Source organism: Ovis canadensis, chromosome 24 (genome assembly GCF_042477335.2).
Source record: "Ovis canadensis isolate MfBH-ARS-UI-01 breed Bighorn chromosome 24, ARS-UI_OviCan_v2, whole genome shotgun sequence".
Taxonomy (NCBI): Eukaryota; Metazoa; Chordata; class Mammalia; order Artiodactyla; family Bovidae; genus Ovis; species Ovis canadensis.
In genome coordinates, this window is record NC_091268.1 from 55,348,836 (window position 1) to 55,370,176 (window position 21,341).

The 21,341-nt window shown below is 48.4% G+C and overlaps 1 protein-coding gene across 1 annotated transcript in view; it reads right to left on the bottom strand.

The window, feature by feature from the left end:
* The window catches only part of SDK1 (sidekick cell adhesion molecule 1), a 724,823-nt gene extending 713,908 nt beyond the window's left edge, over positions 1-10,915 (bottom strand). The window contains exon 1 of the mRNA XM_069569592.1: positions 10,533-10,915. Coding sequence (XP_069425693.1) covers positions 10,533-10,773 — 241 coding nt within the window. The 5' untranslated portion in view covers positions 10,774-10,915. The remainder of the gene's footprint in view (positions 1-10,532) is intronic.
* Between the last annotated feature and the right edge of the window lie 10,426 nt (positions 10,916-21,341).

The following is a 21,341-nucleotide window of genomic DNA, read 5'->3' on the forward strand; positions in this document are numbered from 1 at the left end:
ACTTGGCTAAACACCTTCCTTATCTGTGATCATTTCAACTGATTCTCACAATAGCTATATGAAGTAGGTACAACTAAGAAGGTACATTGTACAATTATACTTCAGGGATGAGAAATAATGCTTAAAGGAGACTAAGTAGCCAACCCACGGAAGCACAGCTAGCTTTTATGGGTCGATTTTATTTTATGCCAAGCCTCTCCTCTTAAACAGGCTACATTATCTCCACAAGAATTTATATCAAAAGCCCAGAGCTATCCTCTAACTGCAAAATCAACATTCAAACATCTTCTTGACAAGTCTATCTGGATGCCTCAAAGGTACCTCACATTAATACACTGAAAATCATGATTACCCTGGCCAAACTAAGGTGTCTAACCTCAGTGACTGACTCCCCTAATCAACCAAGCATGCAAGTCGGAAAGTCGGACGCTACCACCTGACATTCTCACTCAGCCTCTGTATCCAACCTATTGCCAAATCCTATCCACCTTTTGTCCCCTATTTCTCTCTCAACCCATCCATCCTCCTCTCTCATCTCTAACTCTACCACCCTGGCCCAAGCTATGACTTTCTCTCATGTCAACAGGTGACACAGTCTACTTTGTCTAAAGGCATTCTGGTTTCTCCCAACCCATTCTCAATTTTGCAATCAAAGTGCTTTTTCCTTCTCAAGATAATCATTTTAAAATACAAATCTGACTATTTCACAACCAAAGCTTTAAGTCAATCTTTATTTCAGAGTCTGGCATAAGAACGCAGACAGCCCATTTCAGTCACAAAGAGAAAGGCAATTTCAGTGAGCATCAAGAAGGACCCCAACACACGAACAGAAGCAGATAGAGATGACGACAAAGAGGACAGCACCTGAGAGGGTTTGAATTTTTGGCTCCAGTGAACTTCCAGATGTTCAAGCTGGATTTAGAAAAGGCAGAGGAACCAGAGATCAAATTGCCAACATCTGTTGGATCATCAAAAAAGCAAGAGAGTTCCAGAAAAACATCTACCTTTGCTTTATTGACTACCCCAAAGCCTTTGACTGTGTGGGTCACAACGAACTGTGGAAAATTCTTAGAGATAAGAATACCAGGCCACCTGACCTGCCTCCTGAGGAATCTCTATGCAGGTCAACAAGCAAGAGTTAGAACTGGACATGGAAAAAGAGCCTAGTTCCAAATCAGGAAAGGAGTACATCAAGGCTGTATATTGTCACCCTGCTTATTCAACTTATATGCAGAGTACATCATGCGAAATGCCAGGCTGGATGAAGCACAAGCTGGAATCAAGATTGCCAGGAGAAAGATCAATAACCTCAGATATGCAGATGACACCACCCTTATGGCAGAAAGAGAAGAACTAAAGGGCCTCTTGATGAAAGTGAAAGAGGAGAGTGAAAAAATTGGCTTAAAGCTCAACATTCAGAAAACTAAGACCATGGCATCTGGTCCCATCACTTCATGGGAAATAGATGGGGAAACAATAGAAACAGTGAGAGACTATTTGGGGGGGGCTCCAAAATCACTGCAGATGGTGACTGCAGCCATGAAATTAAAAGATGCTTGCTCCTTGGAAGAAAAGCTATGACCAACCTAGACAGAATATTAAAAAGCAGAGACTTTATTTGACCAACAAAGGTCCATACAGTCAAAGCTATGGTTTTTCCAGTAGTCATGTATGGATATGAGAGTTGGACTATAAAGAAAGCTGAGCGCCCAAGAATTGATGCTTCTGAACTGTGGTGTTGGAAAAGACTCTTGAGAGCCCCTTGGACTGCAAGGAGACACAACCAGTCCATCCTAAAGGAAATCAGTCCTGAATATTCATTGGAAGGACTGATGCTGAAGCTGAGACTCCAATATTTTGGCCACCTGATGTGAAGAATTGACTCATTTGAAAAGACCCTGATGCTGGGAAAGATTGAAGGCGGGAGGAGAAGGATGAGGTGGTTGGATGGCATCGCCGATGAGTCTGAGTAGGCTCCTGGAGGTGGTGATGGACAGGGAAGCCTGGTGTGCTGCAGTCCATGGGGTTGCAAAGAGTTGGACACGACTGAGCAACTGAACTGAACCTGGAGATGGAGTTGAATCCTAAATTTGCCAAGTTTCAAAGTATTTGTCTTGTAACATTGATACCTCAAGATGCCTTCAATAAAACCATTTTTCTCTTAAGTCATTCAGACTGAGTTTCTAGTTTGCAACCAAGAAAGTCTTAGCTAAGGAAAAACAAAAAACCTTAGAAAAGCCAAGAAGACACACTTAGAAAAGGGGGACACACCTACACAGCAAAAATAAAACAAATTTCACATAAAGTGAAAATACCTTTGGCCAGAAAATACATAAATACACACAATGTTTGTTAACTCATGTATCTCCTCCTTTTAAAGGTGTTACATAAAATGCTGGAGGCCGAGAGCCACACTTTCTTTCATGTTCTGCAAATCACCATAGATGGCTATAGAGCTAAACACTGAATAAAAAATTAGAAAAAGCATAACTGCACAATAATATAAATTATCAAGTTGCATCCTTAGAAACCCACTCCCTCTGGGAACAGTTTATACAAGCACTCATGTAAATAAAATGTCTTTTTTTCCCCAAATAATACTTCACCACTACTTTATTTCCTGGTTGTGATTTGCATTGTAAGGTATTATGAATTCACCTTGCTCATAGCCAAGAATTTTATATATTGCATGAAGTGCTGAAAAGCAGTGTACCATGGAAGGGAGGGGAAAAAAACAGCTCCACAAACTAGAGATTACATCCTATATAAATACTTTTCCTGTTGCCATCTGGTGGTTCATGTATTAAATCAACACTGACGCTCATTGTACAGCGGGCTTGGCCCACAAAATCAAAACCTCCTATTCTTTTTGCATCACATTTAACACCTAGAGGGAAGGTGAGATAGAACTGACCTTCAACCACAAATATACACAAAATTAAGGCTCACACTGAAGAGAAAAACCCATAGATACCTGTGGATGTAACATACTAACAGGTTATACCTGTGTGATATAAGCTATGCTATCTCTCCTCACCCAAAATCTAACTTTCTCAACTAGCCTGCTTGGGTTGGTAAGATTCTTAATAAAGGTAACTAACAGCACTCCGAGTAGCCATATTCCTCTTCCAAGTGCCACAGTCATTTTTTAGTTACCTTGCTATATTCTTTCTCTTGGAAAGATCATTCATCTTCAAAAAATCAAGCTTACATATTTGAGAGCTTCCAAGCCTCTCACAATAAAGACTTATGTCTAGAATACAGAAGAGAGTTCTAGAAGAGAGATAAGGCAGCAAAACACCACATCAAAGGCTAAATTTATCTGGGTGATAATATGGGCCCAGGAATCTAGCCCATTCTCATTAGCCCACATCCCCAAAGTTACAGACACACACACACACACACACACCCCAAAAACACTGCAGAAACTACAGACTTGGCCCATGTTCAACAAGCTAATCTCCAAATATCAGTACATTAGAAGATTTATCTGACTGACATTCATTATTTAAGGAACTAGATTTAATTGATAGCTGTTATCTTCACTAGACATTGTCTGTATACCAACAGCATGCCAGCTAAGCCTGTTAAAGTGAAAAATAATTATTGTGGATTTTGAGAACCATTTGATTTACTGAAAGTCCCTAATGAAGACAACCAACACAGCACTAGGCAGCACCCAGAAACATCACCCACTATTCTCGTCAATCACTGATGGTCACTGTCCATAAACATAAACGTTGGCACATCACTATTCCATCTCTAAATTTTCTCACTGCATTAATTACCTCCTAGATTTCAATTAGTCTTGCCCTTTTTTTCTTCCATCCATTTAAATAAATAAGCATCTCACATTTTAAAGAAATTTATTCCTCCAAACTTCAGGTCTTCATTGATAAATTGTGGCACTAATTCATTTTAGAGAACCTAAAATTTTGAGCATGAACCACTTTCAAGCTAGAGTAAATATATCATGTGTAAGACAGCAGCACCTAAGGAGAAATATTATATTGCATCCTAGCTGTCTTCAACATTGTAAACACCACACAGCAAAAGCAAAATGGAGAGAATCAGGTCCTAAGAGCTAAGATATGTGGAGTTACAGAATCCCCAGACAGAAGACACAGAAGCTGGGTAAAGGGCAGAAATAATGTGACAAAATGCAAATTAAAAAACTAAAGATATTAAAATTTAAAAAATAAAAAACTAAAAAAAAAAAATTAAAAAAAATTTTAAAAAAAGACCAAAAAAAAAAACCATGGAGAACAATTCTGAAGATGGAGCTTAACCTCCAGCTTTTACAGGTGAGAAAAAAAGCAACAGACCTGCTAATACGACAAGTTAGTTACAGAATGAAATAGAAAGCAGGTCTGCTAACCCTTATCCCAATGTCTTTTGCATTCGCCATATCCTTTTTCTAGGAAAGCTTTATGAAATGTTCTCATTCCCACAATACCCACAGGAGACCCTGGGGACAGGGAGCCTGAAGCCAGACCAAGGCAATGAGTTGTCTTCAGAGCAGCCTGTCAGGGGGTCAGACCACCTCAAGGCCAGAAGAGCAAACGGGCAAACAAGCGCTTCCAGAAGCTCGGCTCCCATCCATCTTTAACTCTGTCTGTATTTGGATACGGTAAGAGTAGTATCCAAGTAGAGTAGTATCCAAAGCTGCAAGGTTAGTAACAATGTATTTCTCCAGAACAGGTCTCAGGTATGGGTTCGGTAACTGGCGGGTGGTATTTATCAAACTATGAGAGACTTTTCTATTTCAGGGAATCATTAAAAAAACACAAGACTAATTTCTACACACTGCTACAAAAGAATGACATGAGAGGCCATCGCTGTAGCCCCATGTGACAAAATAAGGCACAAATGTTTATATTAAAGGAGATTATTATTTTATTTTTTAAATAAAATTTTTGTTTTAAATAATATTTTAATTTAAAATAATTTTAAATTTAATTAAAATAATTAATTTTAAATTTTAATATTTTAAAATAAAAATAAAAGTTCTGTTTTATTAAAAGATTTATGAACTGACGGTAAATTTTAAGAAAATACCTCATGGAAATGAGGAAGTCAAATTACTAAATTAAAATGAAAGGGACTGTATGTGTATTAAAATGCCCAGTTACATTAGGTAAAAAACAGTGACTGCTTACCCCAAGTCTTACCAGATCATAAACTTACATTATTTTTTTTTTTTTAGATAATTGTACTTTAACTCCTCTTTGTACTATACCTTTCAACCCGATTTTCATTCCTCATCCTCACTTTACTCAGCGTTCATGGATTTGGACTTAAAGAGTCTACTTTCAAAGCTACTGCCCTTCTCCCTTCTTACAGGAACTTAAGTCATGACCTGGTCACAACCCAGTTTCTGAGTTTCGCTGTCTCAGTCTCTAGACGTCCTCACCAGACACTACTGGTCCCTGACGTCAGGGACACCTGGAAGAAGGCACTCCCTCCCCCCGGCCAAGTTCCCCCAAGGAAACAACACGAGGACTCAGGATGGACAGAATATGAAGGCAGCTAACTAGTAGGCAGAACTTCGGAGAAGGCAATGGCACCCCACTCCAGTACTCTTGCCTGGAAAATCCCATGGACAGAACAGCGTGGAAGGCTGCAGTCCATGAAGAGTCGGACTCGACTGAGCGACTTCACTTTCAGGCATTGGAGAAGGAACTGGCACCCCACTCCAGTGTTCTTGCCTGGAGAATCCCAGGGACGGGGGATCCTGGTGGGCTGCCGTCTCTGGGGTCGGCACAGAGTCGGACACGACTGAAGCGACTCAGCAGCGGCAGGAGGTAGAATTTAGAGGGCTTCCCAGGTGGCCCCGGTGGCAAAGAATCCTCCTGCCAGTGCAGGAGACGCAGGTTTGATCCCGGGGTCGGGAAGATCCCCTGGAGAAGGCAATGGCAACCCACTCCAGTATTCTTTCCTGGAGAATCCCGTGGACAGAGGAGCCTGGCGGGCTGCAGTCCCTGGGGTCTCAGAAAGCCGGGTGTGACTGGGCACACACACAGGCAGGACTAAACGACAATACCGTTTGGCTCCACTTCACCACCCACTTAGGTTCCCAGAGTGACTTTGATTTACTCCAATATTTGGTGACACAAAAACTTTCTGGTTAGATATAATCCCAATATGTAGCTAAACTGAACTGGGGTTAGCTAAAATGCCTGCTAACAAAAGATCAGCACCTCACAAACCCCACCTCTCTATTTCCATTTGAGGAACTTAAATACGTGTACTTAAGTGAGCATTTTCCAAGTGTCATTCAAAGAAATGGTTAGTATGCTCCTAGTGGTCAATTTTGAGGGGGTTCAAATCTGCCAACAGACTGTCACAATCCCACTCTCAATTGTAATCTGGCATTTACATTATGAGAAAAAAAGTCTTCAAAAAGAAAAGGCAAAACGGCAAGTCACTTTACTATAGGAGAGGAACAGATATGTGCAGAAGGCTATGCACATTCTTCTGTTTCCCAGATTGTTTAATGCAGTTTTTATTGTTCTAAGGGAACAGTAAACAAGGTAACCTGAAACTTGAGGTCATGTGACTCAGTACAGTGTTTGGAAAGCATCAGCCGCCATCTTCCCTCTGGTATTGATCAGACTGCTCCCCCTCTGCCCCCTCCCCCATAGAGCCACAGGCTGCGTGGGAGACACCCCAGTCCATTGGTCATGCACAGAAACCGTGGCTCAGGCAGTCTGCCTTCCAATCTGGTTCTACCCCAGCCCTGAGACCCTAAGCAAAGTAGTTACTAGCTCAGCACCTCAGTTTCCCCTTAAGCAAAATGAGTGCAGAGTGCTGCCTGGCTCTCTGGGGTTGCTGGGAAGAGTGAGTTAGCGGACCCGCAAAGCACATCGTGCCTGGCGCATAACAAGGGCTCAGGAGGGTGAGGTACAGGTGGCCCTGCATAACGCTGCACAGAGGGTGATAGTCGCTTATTATTAGACTCACAGGATGGCTACCAACCAGGTGGCCAGTTGCCACCTGTTAAACATGCCATGGGCTAATAAGATGCACCTGAACGCAACTAAGGGTGGCACCATGAAGACTCTCTGGTGAAGCTAGCAGCCTGGAACTCAAGCCCCAGGTGAGACTCAAATTACAAAGATGTGAGGAGAAGCGGGTGTGGGAGCAAGAGGAACAGGGGAAACAAACCACTCCGGGAAGATGGGAAGCAGGAGGGCCCAAGACGAAGGTAGATTTGTATTGAACCAATTCAGCTCTGTTTTGAGATCTCTTCAGCAAGCCAGGGGCAGAGTAGACCTTACTCAAGGCTGAGATTTGCCCAAGAAAAGGGATCCACGTAGGAGGCCAGGCCACAGAAAGTCAGGGTAAGGATGACAGAGAACTGGGTATGATTATGAGGCTGGCCTGCAAGGATAAAGCCATAACACAAAGACACGAGAAATCACCTGCGGGGTTTTTAAACGCACACATTCTCCCTCCAAAGACCTGCTGGTTGGAGGCAGAGCCCAGAGAGACGAGGGTATTTTTAAATTGCACCGGTGATTCTGATGTAAACCCCAGACTAGCACAAAGCGGGAACTTGACAATGTCGGTAGGAATAAATAGAATGAGTGACTCAAAAGCTAATTAAGTCTGGAAGACATTTCAAAGTTGGAGATCATGAACATGGAACAAGTGAAAATCAGCTAAAAGTGTAGAAAGCTCACTGGAGTTGTGGGTGGTCCAGCGAGGGGGTGCACAGTCTACAGAACCACAAGACCAGCAAGAAACAAGGTTAAAGGAAAAATCAAGTGATCGTAGATTAAAAAAAAAAAAATTAAAACAGTGGTTCTCAAAATTGACTGAGCACAGGAACCACTTGAGTTTTTAAATCTTCGGATGCTCCCGTCAAACCAAAAGTCAATTAAAACAGATTCTGGGAATGAGGGTCAGCCTTCCGTACTGTTTAGAGCTTGCAGGTGATTTGGACATGCAAACACATTTGAGAAACACGGGGAATCAATAGGTGATAGGATGAGGACAAACTAAGCAAGCCAAGATAGTGGTTCTCAAACTCTGGTGGGTATCATCAGGGACACCTGGAAGCAAGTTCACCACTTCAGTGTGACTCACTAAAGAACAAAAAGAGCTGGCCCTCTCCTCTCTAGGTTCACTCAATTCCCCAAGTGATTCTGATACACGCCACAGCTGGAGAGCCATGAGTCCAGGGGGCTGGAAATAACTCCAAAGGAGAAACTGAGAACTGTGAACCACCCCGAACAGTAACTGAGAAGTGCTTCCCCACTCTTCTCTTGATGAACACACCTTAGCACAAGGCTGTGCTGAGCATTATCAGAATCAGTGAGCCTGTAATGGTCCATCAGGAAAGCTAAGACACCACAGGCTTCACACAAATGACACTTATGACCCTGCCATCCTCCGCCCCAGAAAGCATCCTTCTTCAACACTCAAGTGTGGCTCCCTAGTGGACAACATATGGAAAGCATGCATTGCCACCTGCCTGGTAAAACTAAAAAGACTCCACTCTTTAGCAATGGAGAAAAGTCCCAAACACCCACCAGTAAGCAGACTATGTAATTCAAACTATCATTACTGTGTAAAAAGAAACTCCAGGACTATTAAAAAGTTACATTTAGAAGACCTGAACTTGGTGTTTCACTTAATGGTCAATTACCCACTCTGGTTAAAACTTGGGTTGTGAAATTATGTAACTTTTACTAGTCCATAAGGCCCTTGTTTTCTCCCAAGGTATCATGGCCAAGCCTAGCCACATGAAAGGCCATTAGAAGGAAACAGTTAAAGAGAAATTAGGAATTGCTTCACCTAGCTACATAGTAATATAGTACTTTTGGCTGGTTCTAACCTAGTGGTAAGTGTTCCATTTAGAATGTTACATTTTATCTGATAAGATTCAAGAGAATACATTCCCCTTGCATATGGCCAACTCATCATTCCATCAGAAATCTATAGCAGCCCCAGAATTTTCATTTTCAAGATACATGAGCTTTTGTCAAATGGTGACATCTCCCCTGTAATATGAATTTTCAATATGATATAAAAAATGATGGATATATTACACATTTCACAGAGCACAGAGAACAGAAACCTGTCAATGAATTTAAAATTTGTGACAACCTATTTGAAATTTTACACTAAAAGATCTGTACACTTTATGAACCATGTAAATGTAAAATGTGAAATAGGTACCCCCCTTTTTTTTACTGGCAATGAGGAAGAAAATACTCCTCCCTAACAAAGTTTGTCTTAGTGCTTGTTTTAAGTTCATTTCACTAACACTACAGTTGTAAAAAGCAACACACTGACAGCCTTCAAAGTGATAAAAACTTAAAATATATATATTTCAAAACAAAGCCAGGTTTTTCCACTCTGAACTTGTACACAAATTTTTGCATGGATTAAGGTTCAGAGCTTACTGTAAAGTGCAAGTCACTGTTTTGGGGGGGGGGGGGCGGTGACAAAAAAGGAAAACTTAATAAACACCCTTTCTATCTTAAAGGTCATCCCTAACTGATTTAGCTTTCCTCATTTGAACCTAGCTTCTCTGGCAATCTCCAGATTCCATTTTACAAAACGACTTAATAAACGCTTTTCTACCAAAGTCAGTCATTAAGCAAAAAAGCACAAACAAGCGAAACGAAAATTTTCCAAGTAATGGAGGAGAGTTAAATTAACCAGAAATATGGCAATTTGTTTCTATGTAGCAAAACACGAGAGCGGGCACTTAGGAAAGCCTTGGGGAGAGGGAGGGGAGGACCCCAGTGTGGATCAATCAGGTTAACATTCACAGGAGAAGGATGAGTTATCTGCTGTTCCGCGATCGGATGATAGTTTTGAGATCAGACCTTCGAGATGCGATTCCATTTAAACCATCATCCGTCGCTACACACACATCACCCTCTCTGGACACGGAACACGGCTAATTTAAGTTCAGTGCTCGCATCTGCCGTCCACCTGCCTCCCGCGACGCCGAGGACCACCGAAGCCAAGCCCCCGGAGCCGCCCGCGGCCCCGTGAAAGCCCGCACCGAGAGGGCGGCGTGCAGCCAGGTACTTCCACCTCTCCGCCTCCCCAGACCTGCAAACTTCAGCGAGCAGGGATGCTCGGGGGGCCGGGGGTGGGGCGGGGGACGTTCCGGGTCTTGGACAGAACCCAGGTTTCGGGGGCCAGGCTCGGGAGAGACGCCACCTCCCCGTTCCGGCGGTCACTTGGCGCCGGCAGAGGGGCAGCACCTCCCCAGACCAGCGCGGTCTCCGGGGGCACCGGGGCGGGTGGGGGCGGCGCGGGGCCGCGGGCGAGGCCGCGGGCACCCGAAGTTCTGCTCCGCCAGCCGCCGGGCTCCCCCTGGGCTCGGGGGCCGGACCTGGGGGGCGGCGGGGCCTGGGGCGGCGCAGCGGCTCCAGGTGGCCGGCGGCTCGGACCCTGACCGGCCGGCGCCGCCCGGCGCGCTGAGGGGCGAAGGGCTCCCAACTTGGAGGCTCGCGCGGGCGGCCCCCGGGGCGCCCCCCTCCCGGCCGCGGCCGCGCCGCGCTTACCTTGAGCCAGCGCCCGGAGCAAGTGCAGCTGCAGCGCCGCGAGCGCCCACCACCCGCGCCGCCGGCCCGCGCCCAACTTTGTCGCCGGCCGCCCGCCGCGCTCCCCCGCGTCCCCGCCGGGGCTCCCGGGCGCCGCGCGGGCTCCTCGGGGGCGCCGCTCGGGGCCGGGCCGGGGCCCCCGCGGCCGCCCCGGGCCCGCCGCGCCGCCGCCGCCGGCCGCCAGCCGCGCGCCCCGGGCCATGCCGAGGAGCCGCCGCCGCCCCCGGCCCCGGCCTCGGGCCCCGAGAGCGGGACGGCGGGCGGGGGCCTCGGAGCCGGGCGTCCAGGAGCTGAGGGGCGCCGGGCGCTGAGGGGCGCGGCGGGGGAGAAGTTGTCCGCGAGGAGACGCCTGTCACGCCGGCTCCGCGGCCGGAGCGCCCGGGCCGCGCCGCGTCTCTACGAGGGTCCGGCGGGCGCTGAGGAGACGCCGCCGCCCCCGCCCGGCGCTGAGGAGAAAGTGCGCCCGCCCGCGCGCCGCCGCCGCCGCGCCCCATTCACAGCCGGGCCGCACGCGCCGCCCGCCCGCGCCCGCCGCCGCCGCTGATTGGCCGAGGGGAGGCGGCTCGCGCCCCCCCCCCCCGCGTCCCGCCCCCACGCCCTCGCCTGCTTTCAAACTCGCCGCGCCCGCCCGCCTGGAATTTCGCGCCGGGCCCCGGGGCTCCGCTCGGGCGGCTTCCCGCGCCGGCTGCGCCCCCTAGGGACGCGCGGTGGGCACTGCAGGCCGGCGCCGGCTCTGCACGCGCGACCCGGGCGGCTCCCGCGGGGGCGGTCCGGCCTCGCCCGGCCCCAGCGCGCCCGCGCGCAGGTGGGCTCTCACGGGCGGCCGCGGGCCGCGCTGGCTGGCGGGCGGGCGGCTGGTGGGCGCCCCTCTTGCAGCGCCCCGGCCCGCCCGCCCCGCTGCCCCCGGGGAGCCGCCCCCTCCCGCCCGCTCGGCGTTCGTGTGGTTCGGCGCCAAGTTGCCGGGATTGCAAACGAGAAGAAACACGCCGGATCGGGTTTTCAGATCCCAGCAACTAGAGGCACCTGTGGGTGCAGACCCGCCGCCTGTTGAGAGGAGTGGACACTGGCTTTGGAAGCGCGTCCAAGGTCATGAGCGGCCGGCGGGGAGCACAGCTTGGGCTGCCTCCCAGCGTGGGTTGGGCGGACCTCCTAGGAGAAGCATCTGCTAGGGGGAGGGTCTCCCAGGGGGTGGGTCTCCTAGGGGGAGGGTCTCCCGGAGGGAGGGTTCACTAGAGGAAGGATCGCCCAGGGGGAGGGTCCACTAGGGGGAGGGTCTCCCAGGGGGAGGGTCCACTAGGGGGAGGGTCTGCTAGGGGGAGGGTCCACTAGGGGGAGGATCGTCCACTAGGGGGAGGGTCTCCCCCTAGGGAGAGGGTCGTCCCCTAGGGGTAGGGTCTCCCCCTAGAGGTAAGGTCATCCACTGGCGGGGGGGGGTCTCCCAGGGGGAGGGTCCACTAGGGAGGGTCTCCTAGGGGGAGGGTCCCTGCATGAAGAGGGTCTCCTAGAGCAAGGGTCCCCCAGGGGAGGGTCCTCTAGAGGGAGGGTCTTCTGCTGATTCTGAGCCTTGGGCGCCCGCAAAGCGGGGTGGGCGCGGTCGGCGGAGCTCCGCCGCATGTGGTAAGCATTAGCCGAGTTTATGGGGTGAACTAAGCGCCCTGGAGGCTGGGAGGCTAGAATTTTTGTGGGAGGAGGCCCTGGAAGGTGACATGCAGTCTGAGGCCCGGGGCCTGTGATGATCGCTGGAGAGGGCCTGCGCCCCGCTCGGGGCTGCGTCCCCAGGAAGCACGGGGTGCGAGTTCCTTGTTGCTGCGTTTGTTGCTCCAGGCGAGGACGACTCAGGCGGGAGAGTGGACAGCGGGTCACATGGCCGAGGTTTCTGAGCGGGGGGGGGCTAGCTCCGGCTTTCAGAGCACCCACTGTGCGCTCCCCAGCCTCTACTAAGTCTGAACAATGACCCTGAGAAGGAAAGGTGGGGAAACTGAGGACCGAGGACAGCAGCCAGTCAAGGAGGTGGATTCTGAACGGGATGGGATCCCAGGGCCTGCCCTCTGCCCACTTCCTACATTGTGCGAGGAGGGCTGAAAAGCGGGATGCAACCCAAAGCTAGCGTGTTCTCTAACGCCCTCTTGAAACACTAGTGCAGCACTGACTCCAGTACTACAGCAGAACCCTGGGGACCAAGGGTATCCAAAGGGCACTGAGCGGTGGGTTGGGGTGGGGGAGCTATATTAGTTTCCATTGCAGCAGCCCTGTGTATACTCAGCGGCTAAGTACTGTCTGACTCTTTGCGCACACACCCCATCTATGGCCTGTAGCCCACCAGGCTCCCCTGTCCATGGGGTTTTCCAGGCAAGAATATTGGAGTGGGCTGCCATTTCCCTTTCTGGGATCGAACGTGAGTCTCCTTCATCTCCTGCATCGGCAGTCGGATCCTCTACCACTGAGCCGCCGGGGAACCCCCAGTTATTCTTACGTCATGCAGCAGCCCTGGGCCTCTTCTGACTTGCAGGGTTATGTGAGAGCCTAGAGAGGAAAATGAGCCATGCCTACAGGATGCTGGCCACCCCGGCAGGCCAGCCCTGTGCCGGAGCATCGCGCTCACCCCCGCCACACACTGTGTGAGAGGTGTGCCCCTAGTGCAGCGGGGAGATAAGATGAAAGAGGTGCTTAGGAGAGGATGAGGATTTGGAGGTCTCAGCTCCAGGCTTTCCAATTGCGAAATCCGGGTAAACTGCTGACTCTATGTCCCTGTAAAGAGTAAGGAACAAGTCCCATCTCACAAGGTTGTTGGGAAGGAGTGAGATAATTCCCAGTCGATAAACGCTAGTTTCCCTATCCTCATACCAGTTTTCCTGAAGCAAACCACCCTCGCTCTGCCAGCTGAGTCCAGTCCACATTTAACCTCTTCCTTCCGTCCAGGAGCACATGCCCGTGACCTTCCTTGCAAATGCCAGCGCGTGCCCATCTTGCTGTTCGGTGGCTCAGTCGTGTCTGACTCTCCGCGCCCCCTTGGAAGGCAGCACGCCAGGCCTCCCTGCCCTTCAGTGGCTCGGGCAAATTCTTGACGTCAGGACGCTCAAAAAAGTGCCCCGAGCCTCTTTTGCTGTGATTGATTTTGCAGTTCAGAGGCACCTTTATGGAAACTTGCTTGGAAATTGGAAAGCCAAGCCAGTATGCTGGAGGTTGCAGCAGAAGCATTGACATCACTGCTACTCCGAAAGGTCTGGAGACACCTCTGGGAAATTTTTTATTCCAGTATCATCCTGAGTAAGTGAGGCTCTAATGGCGTCTCATTTTACAGTTGAAGGAACCAAGCCAGGGAAGTTTAATAGACGCAAAGTAGCCGTGATAAAGCCAGAGCAGGAGCCCAGCTCTCTTGAGCCCAATTCTAAGACTTTTTCCACACCAGACAGTGTTACCTCTTATATGATCCATTAGGTTACTGTCTTAGGGGGTATGTTTAGACTCTAGATATTCTTGAAAACAGATTACAGAGAAACCCCTCTATAATCCTGGGGCAAGGATGTGGCCAGCACAGAACTGGAATGTTTCTGCCCCCAAAGGGCCAATTAATTTCTCAGTGTAATTTTATGCAGCCCAATAAGAAGGTCTCAAGAAGTGAATATTTTATACATATTTTAAAAGCTTTAGCCATATATGTATTCTAAAGGACCGAGGTGTGGAGGCATGTTACTCCATGAAACCAGAATTAGTTTTCTTTAAAAAAAAAAAAAAAAAAGAGAGCTGTGGCTAGTTCCTATTTCCCAGAACAAGAAGTTAGGGTTTTCCCTGCTTACTTAGAAAAAGGATTTTCAGAACAAATGATCATTGAAGTGGAGTTAGTACTGTTCACTGAGACCGCTGGTATTTTCAACTTGTCATAAACTGAAGCTCTTCCAGATGTGGTCCAGCAGCCTCATCTGGGAGCTGGTAAGAAATAAAGAATCTCAATCCCTTCCTGGACCTACTGAACCAGAATCCATAGTTTAACAAGATCTCCAGGGGATTCACATATGAATTAAACCTGGAGAATCACACTGTCTCAAAAACTTAATAGACGTGATGAATACAGCTCTCTTTTCTCACTGTTCCTCCCTACAGACCTCTTTTCCTTCATTCTGTGCTTTTTTCCCCCCTCTTCTTTTGCCCATAAGGGGTCATGAGATAAAAGGAAAGATTTGTTTCATGATAGAGTTATAATTTTGCTTTTTTAAAAGGAAAATATGCATCTTCCTAGAACATAATAGGCTCAACTGTGTAGACTCAATACACTTATGGGACCATGGTGGGGGTGGGGAGAGAAACAAGCAGCAAACTCTATATAAATGGTATTTATGTCAGTACAGAAAATAGATGAACAATTCCTAACAGAAAGATGAGCAAAGCCCATGAACAGGCAAGTCTAGAACAACTACAAAGGGAAAAATCAATGCTTGAAGAATGCCCAAAGAAATTGATCCAAGGGATAAAAAATTAAATAGGGCTTATAAAAGGTAAAGGAGTGACAGTGCCAAGCAGTGGCGTGTGGGAAAGGGCACTCGGGTCGTGGGTGGAGATATAAATTAAGGCTTTCTGGAGAGAAACCTGCAATCTGTAACTAAGCTTTAAATACTGAAAATCAAAGTTGTCTTTGATCTAGCCATTCTACCTCACAGATGCACAAATGTGTGCCTAAGTTTGTCCATTGCAGCACTGCTAATAACAGCAAAAATGGGAAGCAACCTAATTGCCCATCCAGGAAGTTTAAGTACAATATGGTGAATCCACACAATGAAATCCCACGTGACTGTTAGAAGAATGAAGCAGACAAAATCAATACAGAAATGTCCACTATGTGCAGCTAAGTGTTCTCTATTATAAAGTTATAGGGCAAGTATAAATAAAATAATCCCTTTTATGTTCATTTTCTTCTTTTTTCCTAAAAGAGTGGATACCAAACTTAAATGTTTCCTTTAGGGGATTTAGAATTATATGATTTTTCTCTACTTAAAAAAAATTTTCAAATGTGAATATGTATTTCATAATAAACAAAGAGCTTATTTTTAAAAAGCAGATGGCGAGGAGCCCAAGTCATTTCTCACCTATCTCTCATTAAGAAATGTCCCTCATGGGTTCTCAGTGGCTCTTCTGAGAAAAATACTCCCCAGTCCCATTAGAGGCTAAGGCACTGCCTCAGCATCTCCGCACAGGGACGCTGCGCCCGGCCGCGTGCAAGCCAAGGCAAGATGGAGGGGATTCCTTCAACTGGCTCCCATGGCCTTCTGATGGACGTCTGCCCTCCGAATGCCTGAGTCTCACTCAAAAACCCCCACCACCTGCCCATCCTGCCCTCACCCTCACCTGTGTTCCGTTGCCTAGCAACCCATTCCCAAGCCACCAGGTGCTGCCTTTGATTCCTACGGGGGCCTGTGCTTTGGTTACCTTAGAGCCTTCCCAGTGTCCTGAGAATCTTTTCAGAGACGGAACTCTGTCATGAAATGCTCTTCTTAAGGGGGCTGCAAAAAACAGAGAGGTACCAGACATTTGGTTCCCAGGTGGCTCAGTGCGTTAAAGAATCTGCCGGCAGTGCAAGAGACACAAGAGACGGGGCTCCGACCCCTGGGTCAGGAAGACCCTCTAGAGGAGGGCATGGCAACCCACTCTAGTATTCTTGCCTGGAGAATCCAAGGGACAGAGGAGCCTGGTGGGCTGCAGTCCCTGGATCCCAGAGTCAGACATGACTGAAGTGACTGAGCATGCACGTGTGCCTGCCCCAGGAAGTCGCCGAGCCTCCACACTCTTCTACCAGCCTCCTTACGGGTGGCCGTCCTTCACCTTTCTAAGCTCTGAACCTGTGGTCCCACGCCGTCATATCAGCACCCGGTCGGAAATGCATATTCCAGGGCATCACCCCAAACGTCAGCATCTCGGGGGGAGCCCTGTGGGGATTCAGATGCATGCTCAAGTTAGAAGACCCACTGGAAAGTAATTCCTTCCGTTCCTACTCCTCAGCAAGTGTTTATTAAATTCCTGGTTTGTGCCAGCTCCAGTGCTAGGCAAGAGAGAAACAAGCAATTATAGTAATTGTGTGATAAGCGAAAGCACTTAAAGGAACATCTGAGGAAAGATCTCGAAGCCCGGGGAAATCAAGGAAAGTTTTCCAGAAGGCAAGTCTAAATGTAGACCAGAGGAATAAATGGGAATTGAGTCAATAGCCGGGAGACAGAAGGACTTTTCAGACAGAGGGAGCACCAGGTAAGGAAGCCTGGAGTGTGAATTTTAGCATGAAACCAATGAACATCTACTCAAGGTTTGTAACAGGCAGTCACACAATGAGATACATTTTTAGAAACGTCATTCGGATGGTGGGTTGGACTGGAGCTGGGGCGAGATTGGAAGCTGGAAGACCTGCTAGGAGACCATTAATTGTTGCAAACAATTAAATAGGAAGTGCCAGTGCCAGGGGACGGCAGAGAAGGGGCAGATTAAGGAGCTATTTAGAAGGTAGGATCCACACTTAAGGAAGGGAGGTGTCAAAGAGGACACCTGCTTTCTGGCTTGAGCAGCTAGAAAAACAGCCTTTTGTTTCTTAAGAGGGTGAACACAGGAAGAGGAACAGGATTGGAGGGATGAAGGTGGGAGGAATACTGATTCCACTTGAACGTTAGAGTTGAGATGTCTGTGGAGCAGCATCACGCCGATGTGAACACTAGACGTGTAGGTCTGGGGGTGAGACGGAAGGAGGGAGCAGAGGCTGGGAAAGGCAGGAGAGGGTGTGGTGTCCGGCTGATGGGGAGGTGGGTGACTTCAGGGAATCTTCAGTGGCAAAGACAGCAGAGTGTCCAGGAGCTCTGGATGGAAAAGTGACCCCTGGATTTAGTGACCAAGGTGTCCTCCCAGGCCTGGGACAGCAGTTTCACCGGGAGCCTGAGCCAGCCCCAGGTCAGGGAGGAATGAGTGGGAGATGGAGGTGACATTTTCAAGAGGTTTAGTGCGAAGGTGAGGGTAGAAGGTGGCAAGATTATTATTACCAACCCAAAAAGAGGGGTTGGTAATTAATAGCTCAGGGTCCTGAAGGCCCTTGGGAAAGCGAAAAGTGAAAGTCGCTCAGTCATGTCCGACTCTTTGCGACCCCATGGACTATACAGTCCTTGGAATTCTCCAGGCCAGAGTACTGGAGTGGGTAGCCTTTCCCTTCTCCAGGGTATCTTCCCAACCCTGGAATAGAACCCGGGTCTCACGCATCACAGACGGATTCCTTACCAGCTGAGCCACAAGGAAAACCCAAGAATACTGGAGTGGGTAGCCTAGCCCTTCCACAGTGGATCTTCTCAACCCAGAAATCGAACAAGGGTCTCGTGCATTGCAGGTGGATTCTTTACCAACTGAGTTATCAGGGAAGCCCAGACCCTTGGGAGTGTCCTGCCAAGTGAAGGTTTGGCCATATACAGGGGAAGGCCATCCAGGCCACTGTACGGGAGGCCAGGGAGAGGGCAGGGGGCACAGCTTAGTTGGCGAGCAGTTGGAGCAAGTTAAGGAAGATGCGGTTTGTATTTTCTGTTTATTTATCTATCTTCTCTCTCTTCATCACTCCCTTCCACAGGGGACCTTAGTTATTTTAGGCATAGAAAGAGGAAGGGAGGTGGCAGACTTTGAGAAGTTTTGAGATGTTTACTTTAGAGGAAGGGAGAGACTTTAACACCAGATTCAAATAGACATCTCCCCACCTGGTTCTCACACGCTCATGTTGGCACTCAGTCGCTTCAGTCGTGTCCCACTCTTTGCGGCCCCATGGACTGTGGCCCGCCAGGCTCCTCTGTCCATGGGATTCTCCAGGCAAGAATACTGGAGTGGGCTGCCATTTCCTCCTCCAGGGATCTTCCCCCCTCGGGGATCAAACCCGCGTCTTTTGCAGTTCCTGCTTGGCAGGCAGATTCTTTACTGCTGAGCCACCGGGGAAACTCAATTTTCACAGAAGCGTGATATTTAATCCTCACAACAATCTCTGATAGGAAATGTGTTTCTGCACGTCACTGAGGTTCGGTGAGCTTCCATCACGTGTCCAGGTGCCCAGCCAACGAGCGGGGTAATAAGCTCTGTCCTGCTGCTGTCTCCTGCTTCGGAGGCAGGCAAGGCAAAATACTATACAGACAGCATCATGAAAACTGATCAGAGGGGACCTTAAAGGACATCCTGTTTAAAAGGGGAACTTTTAAGTCAAACACAAGAAAGCTCTTATTTCCCTTTGGGAACAAGGCGTGGAAGCGATGGGATCTCAGAACTGAAAGGGAGAGTCGGAACGGATCTTAATGCCTATTAAGTCCAATAGTCTGCCGGAGGCACTCAACTCCTCTTTGTCAGCCCTCAAGATCGTTCCATGTGGAGCAAGCTCTGGTTACGACCAAGGTCTCACTTGCCCTGAATTGTAATCGGGCTCTCTGCAACGTCCATCCGCTGGTCCTTGGATGCACTCAGGAGCTTAGGCAAGCATCACTGCCTCCTGGCTCCAGTGCCCCCAGTGGTGTGTGGTTCACTGGGAAAAATAAGCCCTTGTTTAAGAGTAAATAGTGGAAGGGGCTGTGGACTGAAGGTTTCGAGAGCTGGAGAATAATCTAGTGCCATTACTTGCCCGTGGAACAGCTGTGAATATTCCACTGTCCGTCTTTTGGCTTCAGTGGCATCATCCCAAAATGTGATATTTAAAAAAAAGTCACCCTACTCTGCTCACAGGTTCTGAGGGTCAGGGTTTTAATCAGGGTGCAGCCAGGAAGGACTGGGGACTGGGATCATCTGGAATATCCTCGTCGATGTCTGTCTGGTGCCTGCGGTGGGATCACCTGCAGGCTGGGCTGGATTGCAGCTGTCAACCAGACTGCATTCGTGCAGTCCTCCCATATGACTTGGGCTTCCACACGGCATGGCAGCTGAGTCCAAGAGGGAGCACCTGGGAGTGAGTGTCTGGAAACTGCATGACCTCGCCTTGGAAGGAATGCACCATCACTTCATCTATCGGTTGAGACTGGCCCATATTCAAGAAGGGGGAGAATTAGATGCTATCTCTTGACTGGGCTGGAGGTAGCGGGGAGGCCAAGTCACCTGGCAGGAGAGCAGGCAAGTTGTGAAATACCGTTGTAGCCATCTTGGAAAATACAGTCTCCCAGAGACAATCCCTGTGGACTCAGGCAAATATTGGGTTGGCCAAAAAGTTTGTTCAGGTTTACCCTACCATCATACAGGAAAACTCCAAAGAGCTTTTTGGCCTACCCAGTACTTGGAAGAAGAGTACTTTGCAGGGTCCAGGAGTCCTGCTTGGCGACCGAGGGCTCAGATTAGACATACACAGCCCTCCTTCAACTAGCTATTATATGTCCCGTCCCCAGAGTCACGTGCAAAGCCTGACACCCAATTTCTTAGAGTGGGGCCGCTCTTGGAGAGTGGCTTTCAAAGAGGTGGCGTGACTTACCACGCGGCCATTAGGGCAGGCTCTAATCCATTCTGACTGGTGTGCTTGGAAGAAGCGGAATTTGGGCACACAGGAACACCAGGATGCCCACCCAGAGGAAGGCCCTGTGAAGAGGTGGCAATGCAGGCGGGCACCCACAAGCCAGAGAGAGAGGCTTCAGGAGGAACCCGCCAATGCATGGACGCGGATCCCTGGCCTCCAGAACAGTGTGAAAGCTCCATTCTGTCACCTAAGCCACCCAACCTGGGATCTTTCAGGGCCACCCTAGCAAACGGATCCAGTGAGCGACTTGCTGTCACGGTTATGGGCACGGTCATCGCTGCCCACCCGTGCTCCTTGGCACCTCAGCCTCAAGTAGAACATTCATTATGTGCTTTTCCCTTTCACTCTCCTGTGTTCTATTCAATTAGGAAGTGAAGCTGAGAGCTGATCGACTCCATCATTCTGAGGAGTTATTAAATGAAAAGAGGTGCATGACTGCGGGGTCACATAGAAACTGTGGAAAGTGCTCTGGTGACACATGTATATGAAAAGCTTTGAAAGAATTCATATTCTTTGGCCCAAGATTACATTCCAATAAATATCTCTTTAAAATAATTGAAAATGCAAAGATTCATGGACAAGAATGCTTATCTTGGCATTGTTTGTGATAGGAAAAAAAAATTGGAAGCCACCTAAATGTCTAAAAGTAGAAATTACTATACATCATGGTTTATCTGCTTCATGGACTACTGCAAATTTATTAAATCTGTATTTTCAAAGAATATCTAATGACCTAGGAAAATGGTCAGGATAAGTGGGAGAAGTTATCTATACCATTTTTCTTCTTTTAAAAATAATATGGAATACATGGGTATATTTTGGATAGATGGATGGCTGTAAAGATGGATAAATATTAAAAAACAATTGGAAGAAAATGCACTAAAATATTAATGGTGATCGCTCCTGTATTGGATTATAGGTGACGTTTTCATTAAAAATTTTAAGAATTCTAGACTGAATACATTTCAGTTTATAATAAATAGTGAGTAAACAAAAATAAGTTATGTTTTAACAGGGAGGTGGTAGCAGCCGCTCTCTCCTCCCACCTGAGGAGCAAAAAGCATTTGTCCAACTCATACTGGGAGATGTTTGGAATGCCCAGTAATGCTGCGTCTTCCTACCTCTGCTTCTTTTGTCTTTAACTTCTTTTTTTTATAAAATTTTAATTAGGGGAATGATTGCATCAATTCCTGCTGTACACCCACGTGAATCGGCTGTGAGAGCACCTATACAGCCGCCCTCCCCTCCCCCTCCCAGCCTGCTCGGTCATCTCCGAGCGCCGGGCT